At 47.0% G+C, this 25,461-nt stretch overlaps 1 protein-coding gene across 5 annotated transcripts in view; it reads right to left on the bottom strand.

Moving 5' to 3' along the window:
- Positions 1–8,906: 8,906 nt before the first annotated feature.
- Positions 8,907–25,461, bottom strand: part of OSGEP (O-sialoglycoprotein endopeptidase) — a 457,196-nt gene continuing 440,641 nt past the window's right edge. For all 5 annotated transcript variants that reach the window (XM_069234950.1, XM_069234949.1, XM_069234948.1 and 2 more), the window contains 2 exons: positions 10,209–10,307; positions 8,907–9,192 (listed from right to left, as the gene is read on the bottom strand). In XM_069234950.1, the coding sequence (XP_069091051.1) occupies positions 9,153–9,192; positions 10,209–10,307 (139 nt within the window). In that variant the 3' untranslated portion in view covers positions 8,907–9,152. The remainder of the gene's footprint in view (positions 9,193–10,208; positions 10,308–25,461) is intronic.

Below are 25,461 nucleotides of genomic sequence, written 5' to 3'. Positions count from 1 at the left end.
TGCAGTGATACATCTTGAATAAAATGGATTTATGCCAGGCCATGGTACTGTGTTTACAGGACTTAAGAACTCCAAAGGGCGCATTCTGACATCTACCAGGCCTCCAACTCCATACACTGGCCTTTTCTTTTTCACTTATTGGACCAAATTAATATTGGAGGACGCTTCCACAGGTATGTGCAGGTCTTATAAGGACACATGGGTAGTGGTTTGGATTAACACAACCTCAATCCCACCGCCTTTCTTATCTAGAGAGGTACATGGCAGGGGTGCAACATCTCACCCCTTTTGTTTGCCCTGGCTATCGAGCTTCTGGATGAATGGAATCGAAGGGATGTGTAGATCAGCAGCTTCTCTGAAAGCTGAACCAGTGAAGATAGAACAAAATCTTATGTGGATGACATCTCTGTATATATTCAAAGCCCTGAATACTCCCTGCAAAGACTGATGCACATCTTAGACATATATGGAGATGCCTCCGTGCTCTCCCATTGTAGGAAGTTGGGTTCTGGTTTTAGTACCCCCCCACACTTTTTCCCTGGTTTGTGATGCAACTTTGACTGAAGTGCACTTGGTTCCTGCTAACCAGGTCCCCAGTGCCAGTGTTCATTGCCCAAAACAAGACACCTGGTCACTTGATCCCCAAGTGACCAAGCCCTTTAGCACCTATGTAAGTCCCTACTAAATGGTAAATCCCTGGTATCTAGGGCATGGGTACCGAAGAGGGCCCCTAACAGCTGCAGCTCAACTTGTGCCACTCTAAGGATCCAGCACCAACCTCATGCAGACTGCCATTGTAGGCTGCGTGACAAGGTGCTCCCTAAAATGAAAACACAACAGCTATGTGCCATGTCCCCTAAACACTGCATGTATTATATGTAAGTCACCCCTACAATAGGCCTTACAGCCATAAGGCAGGGTGAGTTACATTACGCTTGGACATATCTGCAAGAGTAGAGATGCCCTTAATATGTCTTTGTCGACTCTTAGACATAGTAACTGGGATAGGGAAGCCATTTTAAGCACATGTGCAGGACACTGGTCAATATGAGTTCCCCAGATACATGATGCCTTCTCTGAAAATAGGGTTGTTTGGTATCAAACATTTTGTATTATTAAACCCTCACTGACTCCAGTATTAACACATGCACCCAGAGAGCACCTTAGAGGTGTCCCCTGAAAACCTGCCGACTGCAGTCTTCCACCAACAGATGAAAATATGACCTCCCAAGGGTGAGAGCCTTTGCTCTCTGGAGGTCAGAGACAAAGCCTACTCTGGGAAAAGTGTTTACACACCCCTCCAAATGGATGATATGCAAATCTGCATTCCAAGACAGGAAACTTCAAAGAAGCCCACCTCCTTTGGGATGCAGAACTGGCCTTCGTCAGAGGAAGATGCCAATGCCGCTACCGCAGGGCCCATCTGGCACTGGACAGGCGGGAAAACTAGCTATGCAGGAGACATTTTGCATTTTCAGGCTGGACACACTCCTAGGGTGAACAGCGTGAAATGAACTCAGCCTCAGGAATTCCACAATCTTGTGTGTGGTGGAATTAGGAATTCTGGGACAGGGTGATGCCTACTTGCCAAAGGAAGTGGTCATCTAGGGGGGTCGTGACAAAAGGGTAAGTAGTCCATTGGCTACTAACCTTTACTCCCCTTAACACCCCCTAAATTGAGTATTTAGGGGACCCCCTGATAACAGGACTTTAGATCTTCGCTGGACACAAAAGGAGTGGACAAAGGAGCCTGCTGACCCGAGACCCGAAGAGTGCGACTAACTTGCCGCCAAACCCACCAGTCTGCCTTTTGCACCCGACCCTCGAGGAGCAACTGGCCTGTAATTCTGCTACAGCCTCCAAGAAACCAGGAGAGCTGCCAGTGCTTTGCAAATCGCCAAGAAAAACACCCTTGGAGCAGAGGAGCTGCTTCCCTGCATCTGCAGGCAACTCAAGAAAGAACTGAGGACAGAGACGACTGCTAAAAACCAGATGCCGGACATCACCACTGCACCTGAGCTGCCAAGCCCGAGCTGTAGTGGGCTAATGGTGTCAAGGTGGTTCCCAGGCCCGCCAGAGACGAAGCCCTTCTTGAGTTCGCCCACAATGGACTTCTTGACAGCACTTGCATTCTCTTTTTGCAGGCCCCCTCCAACCGTGAGTATCCCCCTGCACCAGAACCAGATACCAAAAGTCACCACCACCCGAGGCCCACAGCTTGAGAAGTAGGCCAACAGTGTCCCTACGTGCCTGAGGTTCTCAAGGGTCAAATGTTGTAAAGGACCCAAAACATTCTCAACCAGTCTCCCCCCACCCCCAGTGGCGGGCCAGTCCCTGCTTCTTGCAGCCTCTTTCTGACTGGACCGATCTACATTGAAATGAATGGTACACCCAACACCGTAACACACCTCTGCACCCAGATGCCCCAGAGCCCCCCGAGGTGAACTATTGGTGTGGTCTTGGACCATGCCCCATACTGACCTCAACTCCAGAAGTCCTGTAAGTCTTTAAGGGCCCATATGCAGTGTCTGTTTTCCCCCCATAGGATAGCACTGGGCATCCGATGCTAAAAAGCATCTGTGCAACTGGAAGCTCCAGTGCCTCCTGAAGTGCCCCGTTGGTGCTTCCTTGGACCTTGCCACATACTTACCTTAAGTCCAGAGATTGCTCCTGTAAATTGCTGCTAAGTATCAGTATGAAGTATATGTTCCCCCCCATAGGATAACATTACCGCTCCAAAAATTGCACTGTCAACTTCTGAAAACAGTAAAAATACATAAATCGAAAAATACCCATCCAATTTTGATGATCTTTATATCAAAATTTATATAAAAGTATGTATCATTTTAAAATTGGGTGTTGGATTTCTTTATTGAGTAAGTCTCACTTACTGCCTACTTGTGTACAATACATGCTTAGCACTACCCCGTGATATGTTTAACTGCTTGCCCACACTACCACAAAAGAAAGCATTTCAGAAGAGAGTGTAATTTGTGCCTCCGTAATTCCTTTGGGGTTTCCTTGGAGTCTTTACACAGTCTACCTCTTTTCAGTCTACTATATAAAGAGGCAGCTTCCTACATCAGTTAACTGGGAAAAAGCAGTATTCATGCTGTTAACAGGAGACCACTCTGGCACAGTGGAGATGTCCATCCTGTGGAAGGCAAATTGCTCTCACACGCTAGCCAGCTTGGGAACTAAATAAGGAACCTCTATTGGCTTGACTTACACACATAATGAGAAGAGTGGGGACAGCTGCTACTCACCATAGCTGGCAGGGGCACATTCTTCAAAATTATGGTTCTTCCTTGACTAGTTAATGTGTTGCAGAACTACCCTTATGCAATACCAGCCACAAAGTTTCGGTCCTTGCAGTCTTTTATCACCTCCTTTTTATGGGTGCAGCCACACCCATGTCACCTTTTGCAAGTGTGTCATGACTGAGGGCTAGGTCTGGTGGCTGTCTGACTGCATTATCTGGCTAGCCAAACGATATCCATCAATGCTCAGTGCTATCAAACTTAGCCTCCCACTACAGCCTTTTAATCTCTGCAGATGGTCAGAACAGGCTGGCCAGGGTCAGCCTCAGGCCTCCCTTAATACAATCCTGTTCTCCTTCTTGGTAGACTGGCGCTTCTACCTAGTTGATTGTCACTCACTGGCCACCCATAAGCTTGATCTATTCACCCTTCTAGTCCTGATGTATTGTTTCTAACTGAGACGTGGCTGTCAAAGGACTCTGGGCCTGATGTTGTTCAAGCCTTCCTCCCAGCTACTACATCGTAAAGCCCGATAGGCAGGGTAAAACTGGCGGTGGGCTTACCACCCAATCTCTTGGTAATTAACAATTGGTTCAGTGGGAAGTGGGCAGATCCAGCATACAGGCTCAAACTATCCTTGTTGGGCTATACTCTATGGGTCCCCCATATCTGAATCAATCCCTTCAATTACCAGGGAGGTCTTCCTGGCCTTGAAAGTGGTGCTCCGACATGATTGGAGGGGGGGGGCTGCTGCTCACTCTACAGACCCTTCTTTGGCACAGCATCTGGTTGGGGGAAGTGGCGGAGCTCCAGGGGTTCGGGCATGGGAAAGAATAGGGATAACTCGTGTGGGAGATGTGTGGTCAGGGACACAGATTTGTGCCTTCCAGGATCTCTAGGGCACATCTGCCCTTACTATCTCTCAATTTTATAAATAACTGCAGCTGAGGCACGCTTTCCAGGCTCAGATCACGCTGTCTGAGCAGTTACCCGAGTTTAGCCCCTTGGAGGCCAACCTACTTATGGGATACCTGTGAGGGGTATCTCCCAAATTTACCACACATTGATCGCCAATACACCAGACACAATGGAATACGTGAGACGCAGGTGGGAGGTCTGGATTGGCGCTCTGGAGTAGGAGGATTGTCGGGATGCTCTAATGGTTCCAAGGGAGCTTGCCATCTCCTCCAGGCTGCGACTAGTGCAGACATACTATCTCCATACTGCTCACTTAACACCTCCACGTATGCACAAAGCCGACCTCCGTTCTGACCCCTCATCTCCCAAATGCGGGCATGATGCAGCAGACTTCTATCACATGGTGTGGGGAAGTCCAGTGATCACATGTTATTGGGCAGAAGTTACACAGGAACTGGTGCAGACCCTGGGCTGGGAAGTGCCCCTCTCTCCCAAATTAGTATTACTGGGGGTGATGGAGGGTACAGGGGGTACAAGGGCCGAAAAAGTATTTCTGGGCACAGCACTCCTGGTGGCTAAGAGAAACATAGCTGCGTGGTGGATGTCGTCCTCCTCCATCTCCCTGTCTGAGTGGCAAAGAGGTGTGGACTGATGAGCACAACAAGAGCGAGTGGTGTATGTAACCCAAGGATGCCCACAGAAACATGACCGAATTTGGGGCAGATGGCTGGATCAACTGGGTTAGTGATGGGATATCGAGGGATCAAGCATGTCATTGATTGTTATATCTTAAACACTGATAAGGTTAGCGATTGCTCTTCCTTCCAAGGACTTGATGGGGTGTATATGTGTCATCATCTTGAAGTTCATGTTTTTGTCTCTTATGCTTAAAATCAATAAAATTGCTTTTTCAAAAAAACTGGTGGTGGGATCGCGATTGTGCATAGGGAGCTGTTTAAATGTACATCTTCGTCCGGTGTTATCAAACTGCAAGAGCCTATCTTTTTCCCCTATTGCTGTGCCCTACCCTTTCCTTCACCAGAATCCTTCTTTATAGACCCCCAGGCCACTATATTTAATTGTCCAAGCTTTCCCGGAGGTGACCGCCGAGTTAGCCATGGACAGGCCTAATTTCATTTTACTTGGCGATTTCAATCTCCACATGGACGATCCAAGTAACAACAACTCCAAAACACTACTCCGCGGTATGGCCTCTGTACAGATGTTTCAGCTAGTAGAAGGCCTGACTCATGATAAGGGCCACACCCTTGATGTTGTCTTCAGAAATACTAGGAACCTAAGGGTTCAAAACCCTCTCCCTTTGACTTGGTCAGATAATTTCCTCATTCCTTTTACCTTACCCATGCCCTCCACCCAGTCCCTGCTCCTCTGGCTAAACAACTGGACCTGTCCTGGTCCAAACTCAAGCTGGAGAATTGTCTGGAGGTCCTGGAAACCACTAAACCTGACCCACCCCCAGATACTGTTGACTTAGCCGTCCTCCATTTCAGTGAGTGGTTGACCAACTCATTGGATGAAATACTTCCAGTAAGATGGCAAAAAGATGTTCAGCAAATCCATGAATCTCCTTGGTTCACTGCTGACTTATTGTCCTAGAAGAAAAATGTAAGCGCCCAGAAAGAAGATGGAGAAAGACCTATGATGCGACCAGTATGGCAGAAAACAGGAACTCCATCAGGCGCTACCAAGCAGCGATCAAAGCATCTCAAGCCCTATTTAAATCCTTCAATCTGAACAATTATAGGACAATCTCCCTGTTACCTGGAGTCTCTAAGCTTCTACAAAAATATGCTAACAAAAACCTCACTGTCTTTCTTGAATCAAAGGAACTCCATCCCTCCCAGGAGGGCTTTCGCCCTCTACAAAGTACAGAAACCATGCTGCTGGCAGTGGCTGAGGAACTTAGGCTCCCCCTGGATAAATTAGGATCAGCAACCATTATCCTATTAAACCTTAAATATTAAATCGATACCGAAGACCACCTCACTCTGTTGCAGAGAATTTCTAATGTCTGTATGGAGGGGCAGAGCACTGGACTGACTCTGCTCCATCTTGCAGAACCAGTCTTTCCAGGTCCATGATCAGCCCTTCCTCTCAGATAACCTTTGGTCCTGTTGTGGAGTGCCCCAAGGCTCCTCCTTGAGCCCTACCTTGTATAATCTTTATTTACGCCCTCTGGACAATATAGTTTGGTCATATGGGCTATTGGTTTCCTAAGAGGACGATACTTAGCTGGTCATGTCAATTTCCCTGGATATAAAATCTGGTCACTTATCCTTGACTTCTTGTCTTCAGGAAGTAGTCAGCTAGATACAAATTGATACTTAATGAAGACAAAACAGGTTATGTTGTTGGGCAATAATCTCAGTAATCCACTTTACCCCTAGAATTGTGTCTTCTGGAGTGTGAGCTTCCTTTCCGCTTTGAATACCTGGCTTTTTGGTGTTTGAATCCTGCCGCCAGCACTATTCTGGACACCCACAGTGTATATGGCAGAGCTGTGAGGCATCTGGGTAGCCACACGCTATATAAGACCTCTAGAATCAGTGAGTGGCTATTCGCAGACCGGGACAATCCTTTGGTAGCTCTGGAACTGGAATATATTGAACCGTTCAGAGTCCTTAATTTACTCTATAGTCCATAGAGAAGTAGAACATTCCCACATGCCAAACACATCCACGGCTTTTTGCCCTAAGTGCTTTGATGGAAACCTAGGGGGTGGGTTTTGACAGTGGAGACCCCAGTATGGTGAGGGATGTGGCTCCATCAGGCAGCGACCGTGGGCTACTTTCACAGCTGGGACAACACAGGAATCTCCAACTTGCGGGATGTATGACAAAGTAATCACATGAAGTAATTCCCACAAGTGTTAGAAGCATATGATATGCATCAAACGCAATTTTACAGTTACTTCAAACTTCCCCAAGCATTAGACACCTATACACGAGGATGGGTTGCAATCCTGGAATATTACTCATGCAAGGTACACTTAACACTAGAGAATCTTGGATATAAATGGATTTCCACCATACCACATTAAACAGGATGGTGGCAGGGGTGACCTTGTGATGTCTGCGCTGTGGGGATAGTCTGGGTACCTTCTTTCACACCATCTCGTCCTGCCCAGTGATATATGCCTGTTCGCAATAAGTGCACACTGTATTATCGTAGGTAACTGACAAGCACATAGCTCCTGACCCTAAAATGACCCTAGTGAGACTGATGGATGAATGGGAAGGACGAAGATGTACAAGACCTTTTTGTTCTTGGCAGCCGAACATGATATAGCCTGCCATTGGTGATCAGAAGCTGCATTCTCCATGGAAAAATTGACATACAGCATGGACTATTGTGCCATAGCAGAAGAACAAGCATATGTCACCAGGGGGGTCTCCACACAAATACCCCAAAATATGGGACCAGTGGTGGACCTACCATCAAGACCTTAACTCACTCTAAAGGTCATTGTGTTGTCGTAACACTTATTTAATTTATGTTGCCATTGTATAGGAGCAAATGCATGCTTTTCAGTTATGCTGCTGTGCGCTGTCAAATAAAATGTTTTAAAAAAACCTAATTCTCACAAATTGGCCTCTGGACACACTTTTTTACCCAAACCAGTGCAGAGGACCATTTTTTTGTTGAAGAATTAATAGAAACTTTGCAGGTTTGTTGAAAATGACAAACAAATCACTACAAGACACTCACGCTACAACCAAATTTATATGATGCATCAGTGTTATTGTGGCTCCCATTGACAGGACACTAGAGTCTGTGACCACAGCTTGCACAGAACACGCCACACTGCTAAGTACCATATATGTACTGCAGAACCAACCAGTGTACACTACAATCACTTCATACACTGAGCCAAGTACAAAGAATAGACTGCTACTATATACGATATTTAGCTGTGTATATCAGTCATCAGTGTAAAAATGTAGAGGCTCAATCTAAAAGACTGGCCTGCACCCCAGCTTTCCACCCAACACACAGTAGAGAATCACGAGTGATCTTAGTACTAAACGATGTAGCTTCCTGGAGGCCTTGTGCTGAGCCCACAACAAGGAATAAACCAGTGGTACACGTTAATCACAAAGGTTACACAGTAACGTGTAGTCAGATAAATACAATGAATGAATTGGATTTTCTGGAAAGCTATAAGACGAACATACTGAAAAGCATGTTCTTAATGTAGTTTAATCTTCACTGATATACTCACTATAACAAGCCTTAGGTTTTCTAAGAATAAAATTCAAAGTCATCGTGTTTAGATTTCTATAACATGGTGACAATTGATTTTAAAATGTATACAATGAGAATATTTTCTACTTCTATGTACTAAATATATATTTTGGTATAGTTGCAGAAACGTCAGTGATTAAAAAGTTGACAATGAAAGCGTGGATGTAATTACATAGTTGATAATGATGTGACAAAGATCTGCAGTGTAGTAAGGATATGGAATAATGGCAGGAACTGAGACGGGACAGGGAGTAAGAGTGTGACAGAGAATGTTAAGAGATAGTGAGGTAAAAAAGAATGTAAAAGAGGTGTGAAATAACAAACATAGTTTTCATGTTGCCCCCTCCCCATACAGATTTTTACACCTATATTAGATATGCCAATTTAATTAATGGTTTCAATTCTCCGTTTAGTTTCTCAAGTTACTGACGACAACTGTGATACCCAGACATTTTCTAACACTTCCCAGTGACAAAGTCGTGTTTATTACATGAAAACATATCATCTGTTTATTGTTACAGCTCCGAACATCCACAATCAGAAGAGCGAACTGAGTTGCATATGTTCCTTTCTCTTCCCTCGAGTCTATTAAGCTCAAGATGAGAAAGCATTCGGACTGCTATCAATATACCAGTATCTTGATACAGTGTCAACCTCAGGATTCCACCTCAAGGAGGTCATGTAGATCACTTAGTCTAGTCTCTCCATTCAGTTTCTCCAGATCACCTCTACCTCATCGGTTCTATACCTAAGCCATGAAAACAAAGAGAGGAAATAAAATATTTTAGTGGAAGCAGAAAGGTTCCATTATTGGGAGATAAGAGATACATGCTAAGAAGCATTTCTCTATCTCCAAGTAGGAGAAACATAGAAACCAAAGCTCTCTTCCGAACAGATTTCATGCTGCAAAACATGCACATATTCAATGATTTTTCGCCATGTACCAGAACAGTACACAGTGGCTCCACAAAAATGTCAACTAACACGTGCGGAAGCCTAGATTGAAAATTCAGCCCCTTCCTTCTGAATGCATTAAGAAATGCCCTCATTACGAGTGGCTACTTAAACTCTATATAATTTCCCATCCCGTCAATTAATTTTGCGCTGTAATTTAGGGGGCAGGGAGATAACACGGATTACATGCTTTTGGCAAATAATATACATGAACCATGATTCCTGCTGTTTTCAGCCTAGAAATAACCATGTGAGAAAGGAAAGCATATAAATCTGATGGGCATGATAACTCCCATCACTGGATCTACGGGAATTAATCGGCTACTTATAATGGAAGCCAAAGAGGGAAATCTATTTTACAAGCTAGTAAGGAATTACTCCTTCGGATGTTCCTTAAAGCCACTGTACTGACGTTGCTTCTTTCCAAAAATGCTTCTTTAAAAATGTACCAATTTCCACTGCTCCTTTTTCAAATTTTTGGGCCGGCTCATCACATCTGCATGCACCTTTAAATTATGCACTGCTTCAAAAATCACCAAGTTGTGAAACTGGCAAGTTTGAAGTACCAAATAATTAACTGACTTCACATTGTCTCTGGGCAATTTCTTGAATATGCTTTGGAGATGGAGCTCTTTAAAACCGTTACACAAGATATTTAACATCACTCGTGATGTCAGCAATACTGCAGATATGATGTGCCTTCAGTGGCACAGTATTATACAAACTGTTAGAACATGACATACAATGGAGACCTAATTTGAGTCCTAAAGCAGTCAAATGTTTGCAAAGGATTTATCAAGATGACCATACCGTTGTGTTATCCAAGACTGGTCAAGAGAAGTGACCTGCCCGGAGCGGAACATCTCCCAGCCAGCCTGCGCAATCATCGCACCATTATCAATGCAGAACCTGTAGTTTCAAACACAAAACAATTTGTTACATACAGATATATGCTGAGACACAACGGCATGTTAACGTCAACTAAACCTACCTTATTGAAACGAGAATACTGAGCTTTGGGATCAGGCGTTCTCAGTACAGTTTTGGTCAATTAAAACACACAATTCATTAAAAGAGGCTAGCAAGCACTCTGCAACATCAAAGTATTATTAGAACAAATGCATAGTTGTGGGTGGACTAGGAAAACTGGCGTGATATCAGTAAACATTGTTTACACACGGGGGTAGGTGAACATGGTGGATGAGAGGTAAGTGGGGGGGAAACAGTTATCATGTATAGCCTATGTCTAAAAGGTCTACTGGAAATGGAGATGCCAGGAAAATCTCTTGGTCTTTCATAAAATTATGTGGCCCTATACCGTCTAGGCAGGTAAATACGAATGACCAGAGAAGAAAAACAAAATAAGACATCTTAAACTTTCAACAAGCATAACGACATTTGGGACAAACAACTGAATCATGCTTACTTAACAGTAGAAATATATATATATTTAAAGAAATGATAGGTTACTAAGAATCTTGGTTCGGGTAACAGAGGAGGACAATATGAGGACAACATTTTGGCCAGTAAAACACAAACGAGTGAGTAAGATTTTTTTTTACTATAGTGATACAGACTACCTTAGCTGGAGAATAATGGACACTTGACATTGAAGAAAAACAGTGCTGAGCTGTACTGTAGTTAAAAAAGCGATACTAATGAGTGCTCTGATAAAAGAAGGTTTTAGTGGTGTGTGTAGTACTAGTACGATATTTATAAATTGTTAATGTCTGTACATATAGGGATTAGCTTCAAATGATGAATTACCTTTACCAACATAATAGAGCAAGCAATCGTTACGTCTGGTTAGAAAATTACCAATTGAAATTTAAAACCCTGTTTTGAATTGTATTTGGACATTAAACGTTGAAATTTGACAATTCATTCAAGATCATAGCCAACACCTATATTGACTATTAATATGAATTTGTGAAGGTTATGGAATAAAGAATAATTACAAACTATGTACATGCTGAAACAATACCTACTCCAAAAATGATAAAAACGCATTTACTTTTATTAGTAAGATAAAAAAAATAATGGACTTATTATCAAATTCGTTATGGATTTTGGTATTCCTATAGAAATTACAAAATATAGTCATATTTGCAAAAAATGTGATGTCCCTACCAAAAAATAACCAAAAGACTCATGACATTTAGTTTCTAGATTACATCCAAGCCATTGATGTAATGGGCCCCAAATCATTTGGAGAGAAACTATTATTTACCCTTTATAGGCATCTGTTTGTGACATGTAAAGCTGTAGATTCACATGCTATGCATACTTTCGCCACGTAGTGTTGGGCTCGGATGTGTACAACTTGTTTTCCTTTGAAAGAAGTCTTTTTGAGTCACAGGAACTAGTGACTTCACCTATTAGAGGTACTGCGTATGGGCATCGGCTCCAGTGTTAGATTGTTTTTTCCACACATGGAAGGCGAGATTGAAGATAGCGTATAAAGAATACAGTAAATATGACCATGGATATGAAAGAAATAAAACATAACAAGAAAAGAATATCTGCAACAACCTCTGGCAACTTGGGAGGAGCGTGGGCCCATGTAAATCTACAGCACTACATGCCACAAACGGATGCTTACAGGGTAAGTAACATTTTTCAGTTTGTGGCATGTGTAATTGTAGACACACATTCTGTACATTGACAATAAAGCAGCCATCCCAAAAGGGGGGGCTTAGCCTGAGGACGTTGCATAAGACTGGAAAAGTGTATGTAGGACAGCCTGGCCAACTCTAGCTTGATGTATAGCCAGGACATCCACACAGTAGTTTGGTAAAGGTATGAGGGGTGGACCAGGTAGCTGCTTTCCGTATGTCAGCTAGTGGTATATTATCTAAAAAAGCCATAGACACTCCTTTTATCGAGTGGAATAAGGTCTGGGAGGGATGGGCAGGGTTCTTTTAGCCTTAGCATAAACAATCTGGGCGCACTTGACCAACCAACGTGCAACAACTGCCTAAGAAGGAGCACACACTTTGTGTGGCTTGGAGTAGGACACAAATAGCTGTTGTGTCTTACAGAAAGGTTTTTTTGTCCTGTCGATAAAATTCATTAGTGCACTTTTGACACTGAGAGCACGTTCTGCAGTGGTTTTTGGGTGTGAGAAGAAGACTGGCAGCTCAATTGTCTGGTTAAGGTGGACAGCAGTAACTAATTTAGCCAATCTATCTTGATGTATCTGAAAGAAAGGCTCTTCAAAGGTAACAGCGTGTATTTCATTAACCTTTCCTAAAGAAATGATGGCTAGGATAAAAGCCACCTTCCAAGACAAGAATCTGAATGGGCAAGAGTTAAGTGGTTCAAAAGGGAGGGCCCATGAGTCTAGTGAGGACTATATTTAGGTTCCAGAAAAGAGCAGGAAGCGTCTGGGGTGGAATTACCCTTCTGAGGCCTTACATTAACACCTTACTTACTGGTATTCTGAATAGTGAAACATGTTGGCTGTTCTGTAAATAGGCAGCTACAGCAACTAGGTGTAAATAAATAGAAGTGTAGGTGAAGCATGATTTCTGAACGTGAAGGAGGTAACAGACAATGTCTTGTTCAGATGCAGTGAGAGGATTTATATTTTTAGGTAGACAATAGTGCACAGAATGTTTCCACTTGCTTAACAGGCGCAGGTAGTAGGTCTGCATGCCTCTTTGAGAATAGCCATACATTTTTCTAGTAGGTTAAGGTAACCAAACTGTAAGACCTCAGGTGCCACATCACAAGGTTGAGCTGCTGAGGACTGGGGTCCCTGACAGTGCAGTGGTTTTGTGTGACAAGATCTGGCCTGTTGGAGAGATTCTCATGTAGAAATAGAGTTTTAGCAGCATGGAGTACCAAGGCTGTTGTGTCCAAGTTGGTGCCTCTAAGATGAGAGTGAAGGATGTGTGTCCCAGCTCCCTGACCACGAACAGAATAAGTAGGAGAAGAGAAAAGCGCAGGCAAGTGTCCCTGACCAACTCATCCATAGTGCATTGCCGACGAGCTGTGGGTGTGGTAGTCTAGTGGTGCAGTTTGGCCATTTTGCATTTTTCACAGTGGCAAACATCCATCTGTGGAACCGAAATATTGAAAGTACAGGGGTAGGACTTGACTAGGAGTTCCCACTTGTGTACTTGCTGTTAGGACATGCTGAGCAGGTCCACTGAACCATGGTCCACCCTAGAATTTGAATGGGCAGATGTACTCTGATGTATCGCTCCCTGCCAGATGCTCTGGGCTGCACTGAACATTTGTGGTGAATATGTGCCCCCTTGTTCTGTAAGTCGGACACGGCAATCATGTTGTCTATGCATAAAAAGACTGTCTTGACTTCGAAGAGAGGGTGAAAAGCCCGTACAGCGAGATGGATGGGCAGCATTTCAAGGCGACTGATGTGAAATATTTGTTGGACAGGGGTCCACTGACCCTGAACAGTGAGATGACTGAGGTGCCCTCCCCAAACTGTGAGTGAGGCATGCATGGTGATGGTCTCTTGCAGAACTGGGTCCAGGAAGGGTCGCCACTGTAACAATGTGTTTGTGTTCCACCACTGCAGAGTGCAATGTGTGAGGCCCCAAACCAACACTAAGTTCTTTACCTGACCCTCTGCATGAAACCAGTGTGCTGCTAGTCACTCCTCTAATGTGTATGTGAAGTGTGGCATGAGGGACTAAAGCCACACAAGAGACCATCATGCCTAATAAACACATCACAATTCTGACCTGACACCTGATGATCTGGCTGAAAAAGAGGTAGCAGGTTTTGGAAGGCTTGTACCCTTGCAGGGCTAGGGTGGGGTGGGGTAAGCCCTTTTCACGCACACATCTAGAATGGCACCAAGGAAGGACAGTAATTTAAGGGGCTGGTGGTGGAATTTGGGCAGCTTGATGGTGAAGCCCAGACTGTGCAAAGTGTGAATTGTAGTCTGGGTGTGCGCTAGGCAGAGTTGCTGAATGTCGCTCTTGATCAGCCAGTTGTCTAGGTAAGGAACAGGTGAATGCTGCTCCTCCTGAGATGAGCTGCCACCACGTCTAGACATGTGGTAAAAACTCCTGGAGGTACCACAAATCGTGGGTATCTTCAATGTGCATGATATCTAGAACCCACTAACAGAGGTGATTTCTGACCAGAGGGCTAAAAAGCAAATCCCTGCAATCTTCCCCTGGCAGGGGTTGTGCGATTGGCAGGGGGATGGGAAGAGTCTAAGAGCATCACTTTTTTTGGGGGGTGAGGGGGTTGTTCTATTAAGTCGGCCATCTGATCCCAGTAGGTGTGGTCGTACTGGAAGAGTAAGCGAATGGAACTGGTGATTCGTCAATGCGTTGCCGACTTTGCTGCCACTGCCTTACTCCCTGCATTGATCTACTTGCTCTCCCAGTCAGTAGGGGGTGCATCACCAGTGCATTGTGTGTTAGCACGTTTCCTGGTGTCATGAATCACCAGAGAGTCGGGGAGTACCTGGCTACGAATGTATGGAGGGTTGATGGATGAGACCTTGAACTTCCTCTCAACTCCAGGAGTGATAACTCTCACCTTAACTAGTTCTTGGAAATTTTTGTGGCAGGTTTGAAAACTCCCTTAAGCATAGATAGGTATTGGAGGGGGCATTGGGTAGAGGAAAGGGTTTCCACAGGGAAATCCTCCTCCTATTGTTGTACATGGAGCTCTACATTGTGGAAAGTGACAGCGCTATGTAGAACCTCACGGTAGAGGGTAACATTATCTGGAGGAGAGGGCTTAGCAGGGTACAGGTGGGGTGTAGGTGGGTAGGGGTTTGTTTGTGTGTGTGTGTGTGTGTGTGTGTCTCTCTCTCTCTGGATTATATATTGTAATCCTCCCAGGGATCTGGCCCTGTGGGCCATATAGTTCACAAGTGAACCTAGTACTGGGCTAGCCCCACCCCAGAGTGTGAGGAACCCTAAGGAAAGTGCTGTGGACAATGCAAAGGCAACACAGGATAAACCGGGGAGGTGATGAAGGACGACAAGTAGAAAGCACTGGAGGGTTGATTGTTCCTCATAAGAGGAAATTGACTTTTGAGGAACAGAGTACTTTGTGGAGGTTTAGTTAGAATCTGACCAATGCTTGGCTTAATATGGATGCGTTGCTGCCAAGCATCAAGGTGATCCTGCAGCCACTCAATGATTGGCTGTCCTGAGTCGTGGGAAGTGGCAGAGGAGGCAGAAGTAGAATGTGGCCATGACTGAACCGAAGAGGGCCACCACCCAGAAGGCGTTGAGCTTAGACTTGTAGGTTTCGGAGACGAGTACGAGGGTCTCAGCGCTGAACCCAGCCTTGGCTCTGAATGCTACAGTGTAGTTTGTGTCTGCTCCAAAACCTTTGGCTGTGTGTGTTTTGAGTCAAGTGTGGTCAAGGCTGCGCCCTTGGTTCTAGTGCCGATGCAGCAGACGAGGCTCGGAGGAGGACTCTGGGCCCAAGTGTGGAACTGGCGTTGGGCGCAGCTTGGACTGTCGTTATAAAACCATGGCCGGAAGGCAGTGGTGCATCAGGGGCCTCATAGGCATCACAGGAGCTTGAGGCTGGTGCCTCTATGTCATGAGTAAGTGGAGTAGAAGTACTCACTGTGATTTTCTTTGGATGCTGGGCCAGTGAAGGCTCTTCTGCCTCAGAGTCAACACTTTCTATAAAGAAGGTCACTTCTATTTTGTCACCTGGAGCATCTACCTCTTCAACATCCAACCCCTCTCGCTCACAGAGGATGTCCGGTGTCTCTTCCTCCTCCCAGCTATGTGATATAGCAGCCGAGGCAAGGAGATGAGTGTGTCGGTGCTGAAGAGTCTTTTTGTTATGAAAAGCAAGGCACGCCGAACAGGAGTCTTCGCGGTGGTCAGATAAAAAGCAAAGATTGCAGACTTATTAGAAGTCAGATCTCAGGTACTCGACTTGGCAAGTAGGACAGAAATGGAATGTAGTCCTTTCCATCACTGGGACATTTTCGACCTGGACGGCGGGATTCAAGAGGTTGGGAAAGGTATGTGACAGTGTAGACCAACTAGAAAGCAGGATTATTTGGAACAACCAATGAGAAAACTGTTCCCAGGGCCTGTAGAGAACACCACATAGGGGGTGATTCTAAGTCTGGCGGGCGGCGGAGGCCGCCCGCCAGACTTCCCCCCTCCAGAATACCGCACCGCGGTAGGAAGACCGCTGCGGCTATTCTGTGTTTTACACTGGGCTGGCGGGCGACCGCCAAAAGGCCGCCCGCCAGCCCAGTGTAAAACTACCTTCCCACGAGGACGCCGGCTCAGAATTGAGCCGGCGGAGTGGGAAGGTGCGACGGGTGCAGTTGCACCCGTCGCGAATTTCACTGTCTGCAAAGCAGACACTGAAATTCTTTTTGGGGCCCTCTTACGGGGGCCCCGCGACACCCCATACCGCCATCCTGTTCCTGGCGGGAGAACCGCCAGGAACAGGATGGCGGTATGGGGTTTCAGAATCCTCCATGGCGGCGCAGCTTGCTGCGCCGCCATGGAGGATTCATTTGGGCAGCGGAAAACCGGCGGGAGACCGCCGGTTTTCCACTTCTGACCGCGGCCGAACCGCCGCGGTCAGAATGCCCAGCGGGGCACCGCCAGCCTGTTGGCGGTGCCCCCGTCATTTTAGCCCTGGCGGTCTTGGACCGCCAGGGTTAGAATGACCCCCATAGTGTCTAACAGGAACTCAAATCTACACTTTTTAACTCAACGGCCAAGCAAAAACAATCTAACAATGGAGCTGATGCCTATGCGCAATACCTCTAACAGGTGGAGTCAGTAGGTCCCATGATTTGAAAATACTTCTTGTAGGAAAGTGCCCTTTTTGTATGGTCACCCCTACACTTTTTGCCCCAATTCTGTTGGTTAAGACTCTGAAAGTGCACTGCAGCCTTCTAAACAGGCTCCAGTGCCAGTGTTCTTATCCTAAATTTGATGTGTAAATTGGTATCCCCTAGTATATGGTACCAGTGCATTGGTGTTAAAGGGGTCATCAGGACATGAAGCACTAATTGTGCCACCCTAGGTGACCTAAGTAAACAGCTATCAGCAAGCCTACCAAAGCAACCTGCAGGAGCAGTGTAAAATGCTTGAACTTGACATTCCTCACACCTTGTATGGCATATGCCAGTCACTCTTAATGTAGGCCTCATAAGCCCAGGAGGCAGGGTGCATCATATTAAAAGCGTGGGCATAGAAGTGCAAGTGCTATAAGTGATCAGTGGCCCATTGTATAACATAGTTTTGCACCTGGCCCCCACCCTCCAGCTCTCAAGAATGCCAACTCCATTATGGTACCGCTGAACTATATCATGTTTGGTATTAAACAACTTGTCTCATTAAACATGACTAGACTCCGAAGTCAGATTTCATGTGACATGGCCACAGTTGGCTTCCTTAGAGGTTGCCCACCTGGTTGCCCCAGCATTCCTATGCCCTGGCTGACAGCCGCCAGCTGCACCCACAGCCGCCAAGACAGGATTCTGACCCCCCTGCAAGGAGGTGTGAATGCTCTCAGGAGTCAGATATAAAGGCCTACCTGGGTGGGAGGTGTTACTGCCCTTCCTTGCAGGAAGGCCAGTGAAGTGGCACATCAAGGTGGCAAGCTCCAAAGGGAACACTGCCTGACATGCGAGTAGGCTGTTCCCCAGGGGAAGACAAAGCCATCCGCCTGCCCCCAGGGACATCTGTATTGGGCAGGCAGGAAAATTAGGTAGTCTGAAGGCGTATAACCCCAGAAGGTTGGCCACGTGCTTAGGGTGGGTGTTGTACCTGGCTTTTTGACAGGGACATCCCCAAACTTTTTTCCTCCTTCCTCCTATTTTTTCTGACCTGTTGTTGTTGGCTTTTGACCTCTGGGCACTTTACCACTGCTAACCAGTGCTAAAGTGCATAGGCTCTCTGTGTAAATTGTACTATTGATTGGTTTATCCATGATTGGCTATTTAATTTACTTATAAGTCCCTAGTAGAGTGCACTATATGTGCCTAGGGCCTGTAGATTAAATGCTGCTAGTGGGCCTGCAGCACTGGTTGTGCCACCCACTTCAGTAGCCCCTTAACCTTGTCTCAGGCCTGCCATTGCAAGGCCTGTGTGTGCAGTTTCACTGCCGCTTCGACTTGGCATTTAAAAGTACTTGCAAAGCCTATAACTCCCCTTTTTCTACATATAAGTCATCCCTAATGTGTGCCTTAGGTAACCCCTAGAGCAGGGTGCTGTGTAGGTAAAAGGCAGGACATGTACCTGTGTAGTTATATGTCCTGGTAGTGTAAAACTCCTAAATTCGTTCTTACATTACTGTGAGGCCTGCTCCCTTCATAGGCTAACATTGGGGCTGCCCTCATACACTGTTGAAGTGGCAGCTGCTGATCTGAAAGGAGCAGGAAGGTCATATTTAGTTTGGCCAGAATGGTAATATAAAGTCCTGCTGACTGGTGAAGTCGGATTTAATATTACTATTCTAGAAATGCCACTTTTAGAAAGTGAGCATTTCTTTGAACTTAAATCTTTCTGTGCCTTACAATCCACGTCTGGCTGGGCTTAGTTGACAGCTCCTTGTGCATTCACTCAGACACACCCCAAACACAGGGTACTCAGCCTCACTTGCATACATCTGCATTTTTAATGGGTCTTTCTGGGCTGGGAGGGTGGAGGGCCTGCTCTCACACAAAGGACTGCCACACCCCCTACTGGGACCCTGGCAGACAGGATTGAACTGAAAGGGGACCTGGTGACCTTCTTAGCCACTCTTTGAAGTCTCCCCCACTTCAAATGCACATTTGGGTATAAAACAGGGCCTCTGCCCTACCTCATCAGACACTTGCTGGAGAAGAAACCCGAACCAGAAACTACATCCTGCCAAGAAGAACTGCCTGGCTGCTCAAAGGACTCACCTGTCTGCTTTTCTACAAAGGACTGCTGCCTTGCTGTTGGCCTGCTGCCTTGCTGAACTCTTGTCTGGCTGTAAAAGTGCTCTCCAAGGGCTTGGATAGAGCTTGCCTCCTGTTCCCTGAAGTCTCAGGACCAAAAAGACTTCTCTCTTTCACTTGGACGCTTCGTGCACCGAAATTTTCGACGCACAACATGATCCGCGGCGAGAAAAACGCTGCACACCGACGCTGATCGACGCAACACCTTCAGGACGACCGGAACTTCGATGGACGACCTCGCAAGGACAACGCCACCCGATTTCCAGAGGAGAAATCGACGCAACGCTTGCCGTAAGATCGAAACTTTGACGCACAGCCCCGCGGAACAACACGCAGCCGGAAAACAAGCAGGAGAATCCACGCACAGACCCGGGACATCTGGTAATCCCCGCGACCCATAGAAGGAGACGTTCCGCGTGCCGGAAAACGACGCACGTCTTCCCCGAGTGAAAAATAACAACGCAAGTCCGTGTGTGAAGGGGCACAACCGACGCACACAGCATCTTATCTCCTGTAGAACGACGCACGTCTCCCCGTGAGAAAAATAACTACGCAAGTCCGTGTGTGAAGGGGCGTAACAGACGCACACACCATTTTTCCAAGCATCTCCTCTTCTGCGGCCCTCTGCAGAGATTTTCCACCAGAAACCAGGTACTTTGTGCTTGAAAGAGACTTTGTTTGCTTTTTAAAGACTTAAGACACTTTATATCACTTTTCAGTGATATTTTTACAAATTCATATTGCATCTTTGATTGTTTTGACCTGCAAATACCCAGATAAATATTATATATTTTTCTAAACACTGTGTGGTGTATTTTTGTGGTGCTATATTATGGTATTGTATGATTTATTGCACAAATGCTTTACACATTGCCTTCTAAGTTAAGCCTGACTGCTCGTGCCAAGCTACCAGAGGGTGGGCACAGGCTGATTTTGGATTGTGTGTGACTTACCCTGACTAGAGTGAGGGTTCTTGCTTGGACAGAGGGCAACCTGACTGCCAACCAAAAACCCCATTTCTAACAGTGGGCTGCCTGTTCTGTACAGCTGAGGATGGATTTTGCCATCTTGAAAAGTGGCAAAATAGAGTTCTGGGCAGAAAAGTGACACACACCCTCGGATGTGGTCACCTCAAGGGCAGACTAGCCATTGGAACTAGTGGCCCAAAAGCCACTTGTCCCCAAACCCATAAAGCGTCTAAAGCTAGCATTTAAGGGAAACCCCTGACACCAGAGGCTCCGATTTGCTCTGAACTGTGACCTAGGACAACAAAGAGACCTGTGTCCGCATCTCCAGGACTCCATGAAGAAAAAGGCGCAAAACCTTGGACCTGTGGCAGCCATCTTGCATCTGCACGATCACAACTCGTTCCGGACCAGAGATCAGTTCCAAAAGGAAGTCGAACCCCTTTGCAAATGAAAGGCATTATTACTGATGTAGTCCTTTTGGAGGGACAAAACCTGCTGGCTGGGTTTCCATGAAGAACTTTCCATCTTGCCGGACTGATTAATCATCAACATACTGACTCTATAAATTAATTACTCTATACTTTGATTGACATACAGGAGCGCTTCCTCCCCTTTTGAATTTTGTTTTCTGGGTATGTTAAGGTCCGTTGTGGTCTGCGAGCAGTAGGTCCCTTTAAAATGTGTAGTGCTGTACTTTGATATTTATGCACTAACACTAGTACAAACATTGGTGATCAGTGGTGAGGATAGGACTTGTGTTTGTGCAGTGACATACAGTAGCTAAGTATTTCACTACCTACCCACAGTTGAAGGTCAACTTGATTTTTCATCTTTTTGCTTTTGGTTCTCTGATGTCCTCCTGGATATACTATTGATATTTTTGACTTTGGATTTTGTTTTTTGCCGGTAAGACCTCATCAGCAATGAGATTGCTTACCTACTCACTCTTTGGGCCTACTGACCACCTCACTAAGGCTGACCTAAGGAGGCTTTGCAGAAAATGGGGCCTTCCTGTATCAAGGAGATCTACTAAGATGGAAATGCTACATGCCTGCATAGTCTGGGGGGAAGAAAGATGGGCAGAGAGAGAGGCAGAAAAAACCCAAATGACTAATTACCCCTCAGATGAGGAGGGGGACTGCTCAAATGAGGAGGAAGACTACTCAGATGAGGAAAGAGAACCAGTGAGAGATGATTGGCTCCTAGCTCGAGAGCGGTGGATGGAAGAGCTAGATGAGTTTCTTGAAAGGGCTGAGGCAGCAAGACTCTTAGCCCTGGAAGAAGAAAAGATTGCAGCTCAAGAGCTGAGCTGTAAAGAGCTGAAACTGGAGGCCGGAAGGGCTGAGTCCAGTTCAGATGGTGGCAGCAAAAATCTTGCATCCAGTACTGCTGAAGAAGGGCACAAGCTCAGAGATGTGGTGCCCAACTTGAAGAAGGGAGTTGACACACCCCAGGTGGTTCAAGGGTATGAGGTAGTTCCCGTTATGCACAGGGTCCCTGAGAAGAATTGGGGAACTGGCACAGGGAGTCATATTCCTACTGGGGGGAGAGACACTTTACTGGCTCTAGCAGAGAGTGACAGAGAAAAGGGTTCCCCCCTGGTGGACGTCCTGGATATAGAGAGTAGAGACATCCCAGAAGAGTATGGGTTGAGTGTCAGGGACAGTCAGATACTGTCTCACCAGTCTCAGGAGGGTGATGTAGAGTGCTTTTCCAAGGCTGAGTTACTGGATGGTTGGGTGAAGGGTACTGTGGTTAATACATGTGAAGGGCAGAGTGATGTAATTGCTGGAGAGCATATGTCTGGTCCTTATTTTCCAGAGCTACGCCAACACCAGGTGGAGTGTGAGTTCTCTGATCCCAGGGAACTTACAATGGAGGCAGACTTCTGGGTGAGTACCAGAGAGTCTGAAGAGGCATTTGGGGGTGCTCCTGAAGGGAGTGGTCTAGGTGGCTCCCAACCAAGTGAGGTTGGAGAGGATTGTAGTGTCCCAGGTCCTAGAGGGTTCCATGAGGGAACACCAGGAGGGAAGCCTAGCCTGTACTGTAGGGCCATCTGTTGAGGGAAGCCCCCCAGTGTCAGAAGAACTAGGGGGGGGGGGGTGACTGTAGCCAGCATCCCAACAGTTCTGGTGTCTGGCAGTACCACTCCTAGTGAGGGGGTGCAGAAGTCCAGACATAGGGTTGAGAGGGGGTTGCGGACCCCAGTGGAGGACCTGGAGAGTCAGGGGTCATCTCTTAGAGCAGAGCCCCCCAGGAATGACCCAGGTGAAACCGTTTCTGGTTTGGGGGAGATCCAGACTCTGCCGGATGGGCAGAGGTCAAGAGACCTGCGCCAACCAGACTCTTGTGTGGCCCTTGGGGACGGTGTGTCCCTTGTGGGGGGTGAGAGTGCCCCCCAGGAAGTCCTGGCATGCCAGGCAAAGATTCAACCTCAGGGTGGTGACTCTGGGTTGGATAACCAGGTTCAGAGGTTAAACTCTGACCTGGTGGGAGGTAGGTGTGCCTCCCAGGAAGTCCTGGCCTGCCAGGCAATGGTTCAACCTCAGGGTGGTGACTCTGGGTTGGCTAACCAGGTTCAGAGGTTAAACTCTGACCTGGTGGGGGGTAGGTGTGCCCCCCAGAAAGTCCTGGCATGCCAGGCAATTGTTCAACCTCAGGGTGGTGACCCTGGGTTGGAGAACCCGGTTCAGAGGTTAAACTCTGACCCAGTGGGGGGGTAGGTGTGCCCCCCAGGAAGTCCTGGCATGCCAGGCAATTGTTCAACCTCAGGGTGGTGACCCTGGGTTGGAGAACCCGGTTCAGAGGTTAAACTCTGACCCGGTGGGGGGTAGGTGTGCCCCCAGGAAGTCCTGGCGTGCCAGGCAATTGTTCAACCTCAGGGTGGTGACTCTGGGTTGGATGGTCAGGTGCAGAGGTTAAACTCTGACCTGGTGGGGGGTAGGTGGGCCCCCCCAGAAAGTCCTGGTTTGCCAGGCAGTGATCCAGTCTTAGGGTACAGACCCTGGGCTGGAAGGCCAGGTTCAGGGTGTCCCCCCCGGACTTGGAGGGAGGGGCTACTGATAACAGTGCCCCTACCATGTTGTCTTCTGAGGAGGCCACTCCTAGTTGGAGGGTGCTGGACCCCAGAAGGGAGGGTAGGGGGAGGGAAGCCTCACCTCGGGCCCTAGTCCAACCTGAAGGTACAGACCCCAGGTTGGAGGGCCAGTTGCAGGTTAACAGCCCTGCACTGGTGGAGGAATGGTACAGGGCGACTTCTATAAGCGCCCTGACCATGTTGGACTCTGGGGGTACCGCTCCAGGAGGGAGGGTACAGAGCCCCAGAGGGGAGGACCAGGTTCAGGCTGTCATCCCTGACCTGGTGGAAGGGAGAGTGGTTAAAGGGTGCCCAGCACCTGGGGCTACCGCCCCCCACTCTCCACAGCCACAGTGGTGGGAGAGCTTTGAGAGGCCTGGGGCCTGGCTCTCATCCCTGGCAGCTGTCAGTAACCACTGTGGCTTGCTGTCTGGGTGGACAGAGTTATCCCTGGGGAGGGGACAAGTGTCACACCCCGGGGGTAGAGTGGGCAACATCACTGTGTTGGTCCAGGTGGTACTATCCTGCTCCTGGGATACATCTGTTAGCAAAGTAAGGTTAGGTGCTGCACAGATGGGATCTGCAGGTAAGGAGAAAGGTTCCCTATGGGTTGGCTTAGTGGGCCCTGAGAGGGATCCAATTGGAGTCAGGAAGGCGAAGAACTGGAGCATGCCCCTGCTGTTGTGGGCCTGGGTCCTTGTTCTGTCGCCTCAAACAGGGAAGTACATCAGGATAGTGATTGTTCTCCCCTGGCTTTAGGCTGGTAGGGGGTCAAGCTGTACCTGGCTTTTTGACAGGGACATCCCCAAACTTTTTGCCTCCTTCCTTCTATTTTTTCTGACCTGTTGTTGGCTTTTGACCTCTGGGCACTTTACCACTGCTAACCAGTGCTAAAGTGCATATGCTCTCTGTGTAAATTGTACTATTGATTGGTTCATCCATGATTGGCTATTTAATTTACTTATAAGTCCCTAGTAGAGTGCACTATATGTGCCTAGGTCCTGTAGATTAAATGCTGCTAGTGGGCCTGCAGCACTGGTTGTGCCACCCACTTCAGTAACCCCTTAACCTTGTCTCAGGCCTGCCATTGTAAGGCCTGTGTGTGCAGTTTCACTGCCACTTCGACTTGGCATTTAAAAGTACTTGCCAAGCCTAGAACTCCCCTTTTTCTACATATAAGTCATCCTAATGTGTGCCCTAGGTAACCCCTAGAGCAGGGTGCTGTGTGGGTAAAAGGCAGGACATGTACCTGTGTAGTTATATGTCCTGGTAGTGTAAAACTCCTAAATTCGTTTTTACACTACTGTGAGGCCTGCTCCCTTCATAGGCTAACATTGGGGCTGCCCTCATACACTGTTGAAGTGGCAGCTGCTGATCTGATAGGAGCAGGAAGGTCATATTTAGTATGGCCAGAATGGTAATACAAAAGTCCTGCTGACTGGTGAAATCGGATTTAATATTACTATTCTAGAAATGCCACTTTTAGAAAGTGAACATTTCTTTGCACTTAAATCTTTCTGTGCCTTACTTACAATCCACGTCTGGCTGGGCTTTGTTGACAGCTCCTTGTGCATTCACTCAGACACACCCCAAACACAGGGTACTCAGCCTCACTTGCATACATCTGCATTTTGAATTGGTCTTCCTGGGCTGGGAGGGTGGAGGGTCTGCTCTCACACAAAGGACTGCCACACCCCCTACTGGGACCCTGGCAGACCGGATTGAACTGAAAGGGGACCTGGTGCACTTCTTAGCCACTCTTTGAAGTCTCCCCCACTTCAAAGGCACATTTGGGTATAAAACAGGGCCTCTGCCCTACCTCATCAGACACTTGCTGGAGAAGAAACCTGAACCAGAAACTACATCCTGCCAAGCAGAGCTGCCTGGCTGCTCAAAGGACTCACCTGTCTGCTGTTCTACAAAGGACTGCTGCCTTGCTGTTGGCCTGCTTCCTTGCTGAACTCTTGTCTGGCTGTAAAAGTGCTCTCCAAGGGCTTGGATAGAGCTTGCCTTCTGTTCCCTGAAGTCTCAGGACCAAAAAGACTTCTCTCTTTCACTTGGACGCTTTGTGCGCTGAAATTTTCGACGCACAACTTGTTCCTCGGC

Source organism: Pleurodeles waltl, chromosome 5 (genome assembly GCF_031143425.1).
Source record: "Pleurodeles waltl isolate 20211129_DDA chromosome 5, aPleWal1.hap1.20221129, whole genome shotgun sequence".
NCBI lineage: Eukaryota > Metazoa > Chordata > Amphibia > Caudata > Salamandridae > Pleurodeles > Pleurodeles waltl.
The sequence above is the reverse complement of the archived record's forward strand: the minus strand, read 5'-3'. Positions and strand labels throughout refer to the sequence as shown.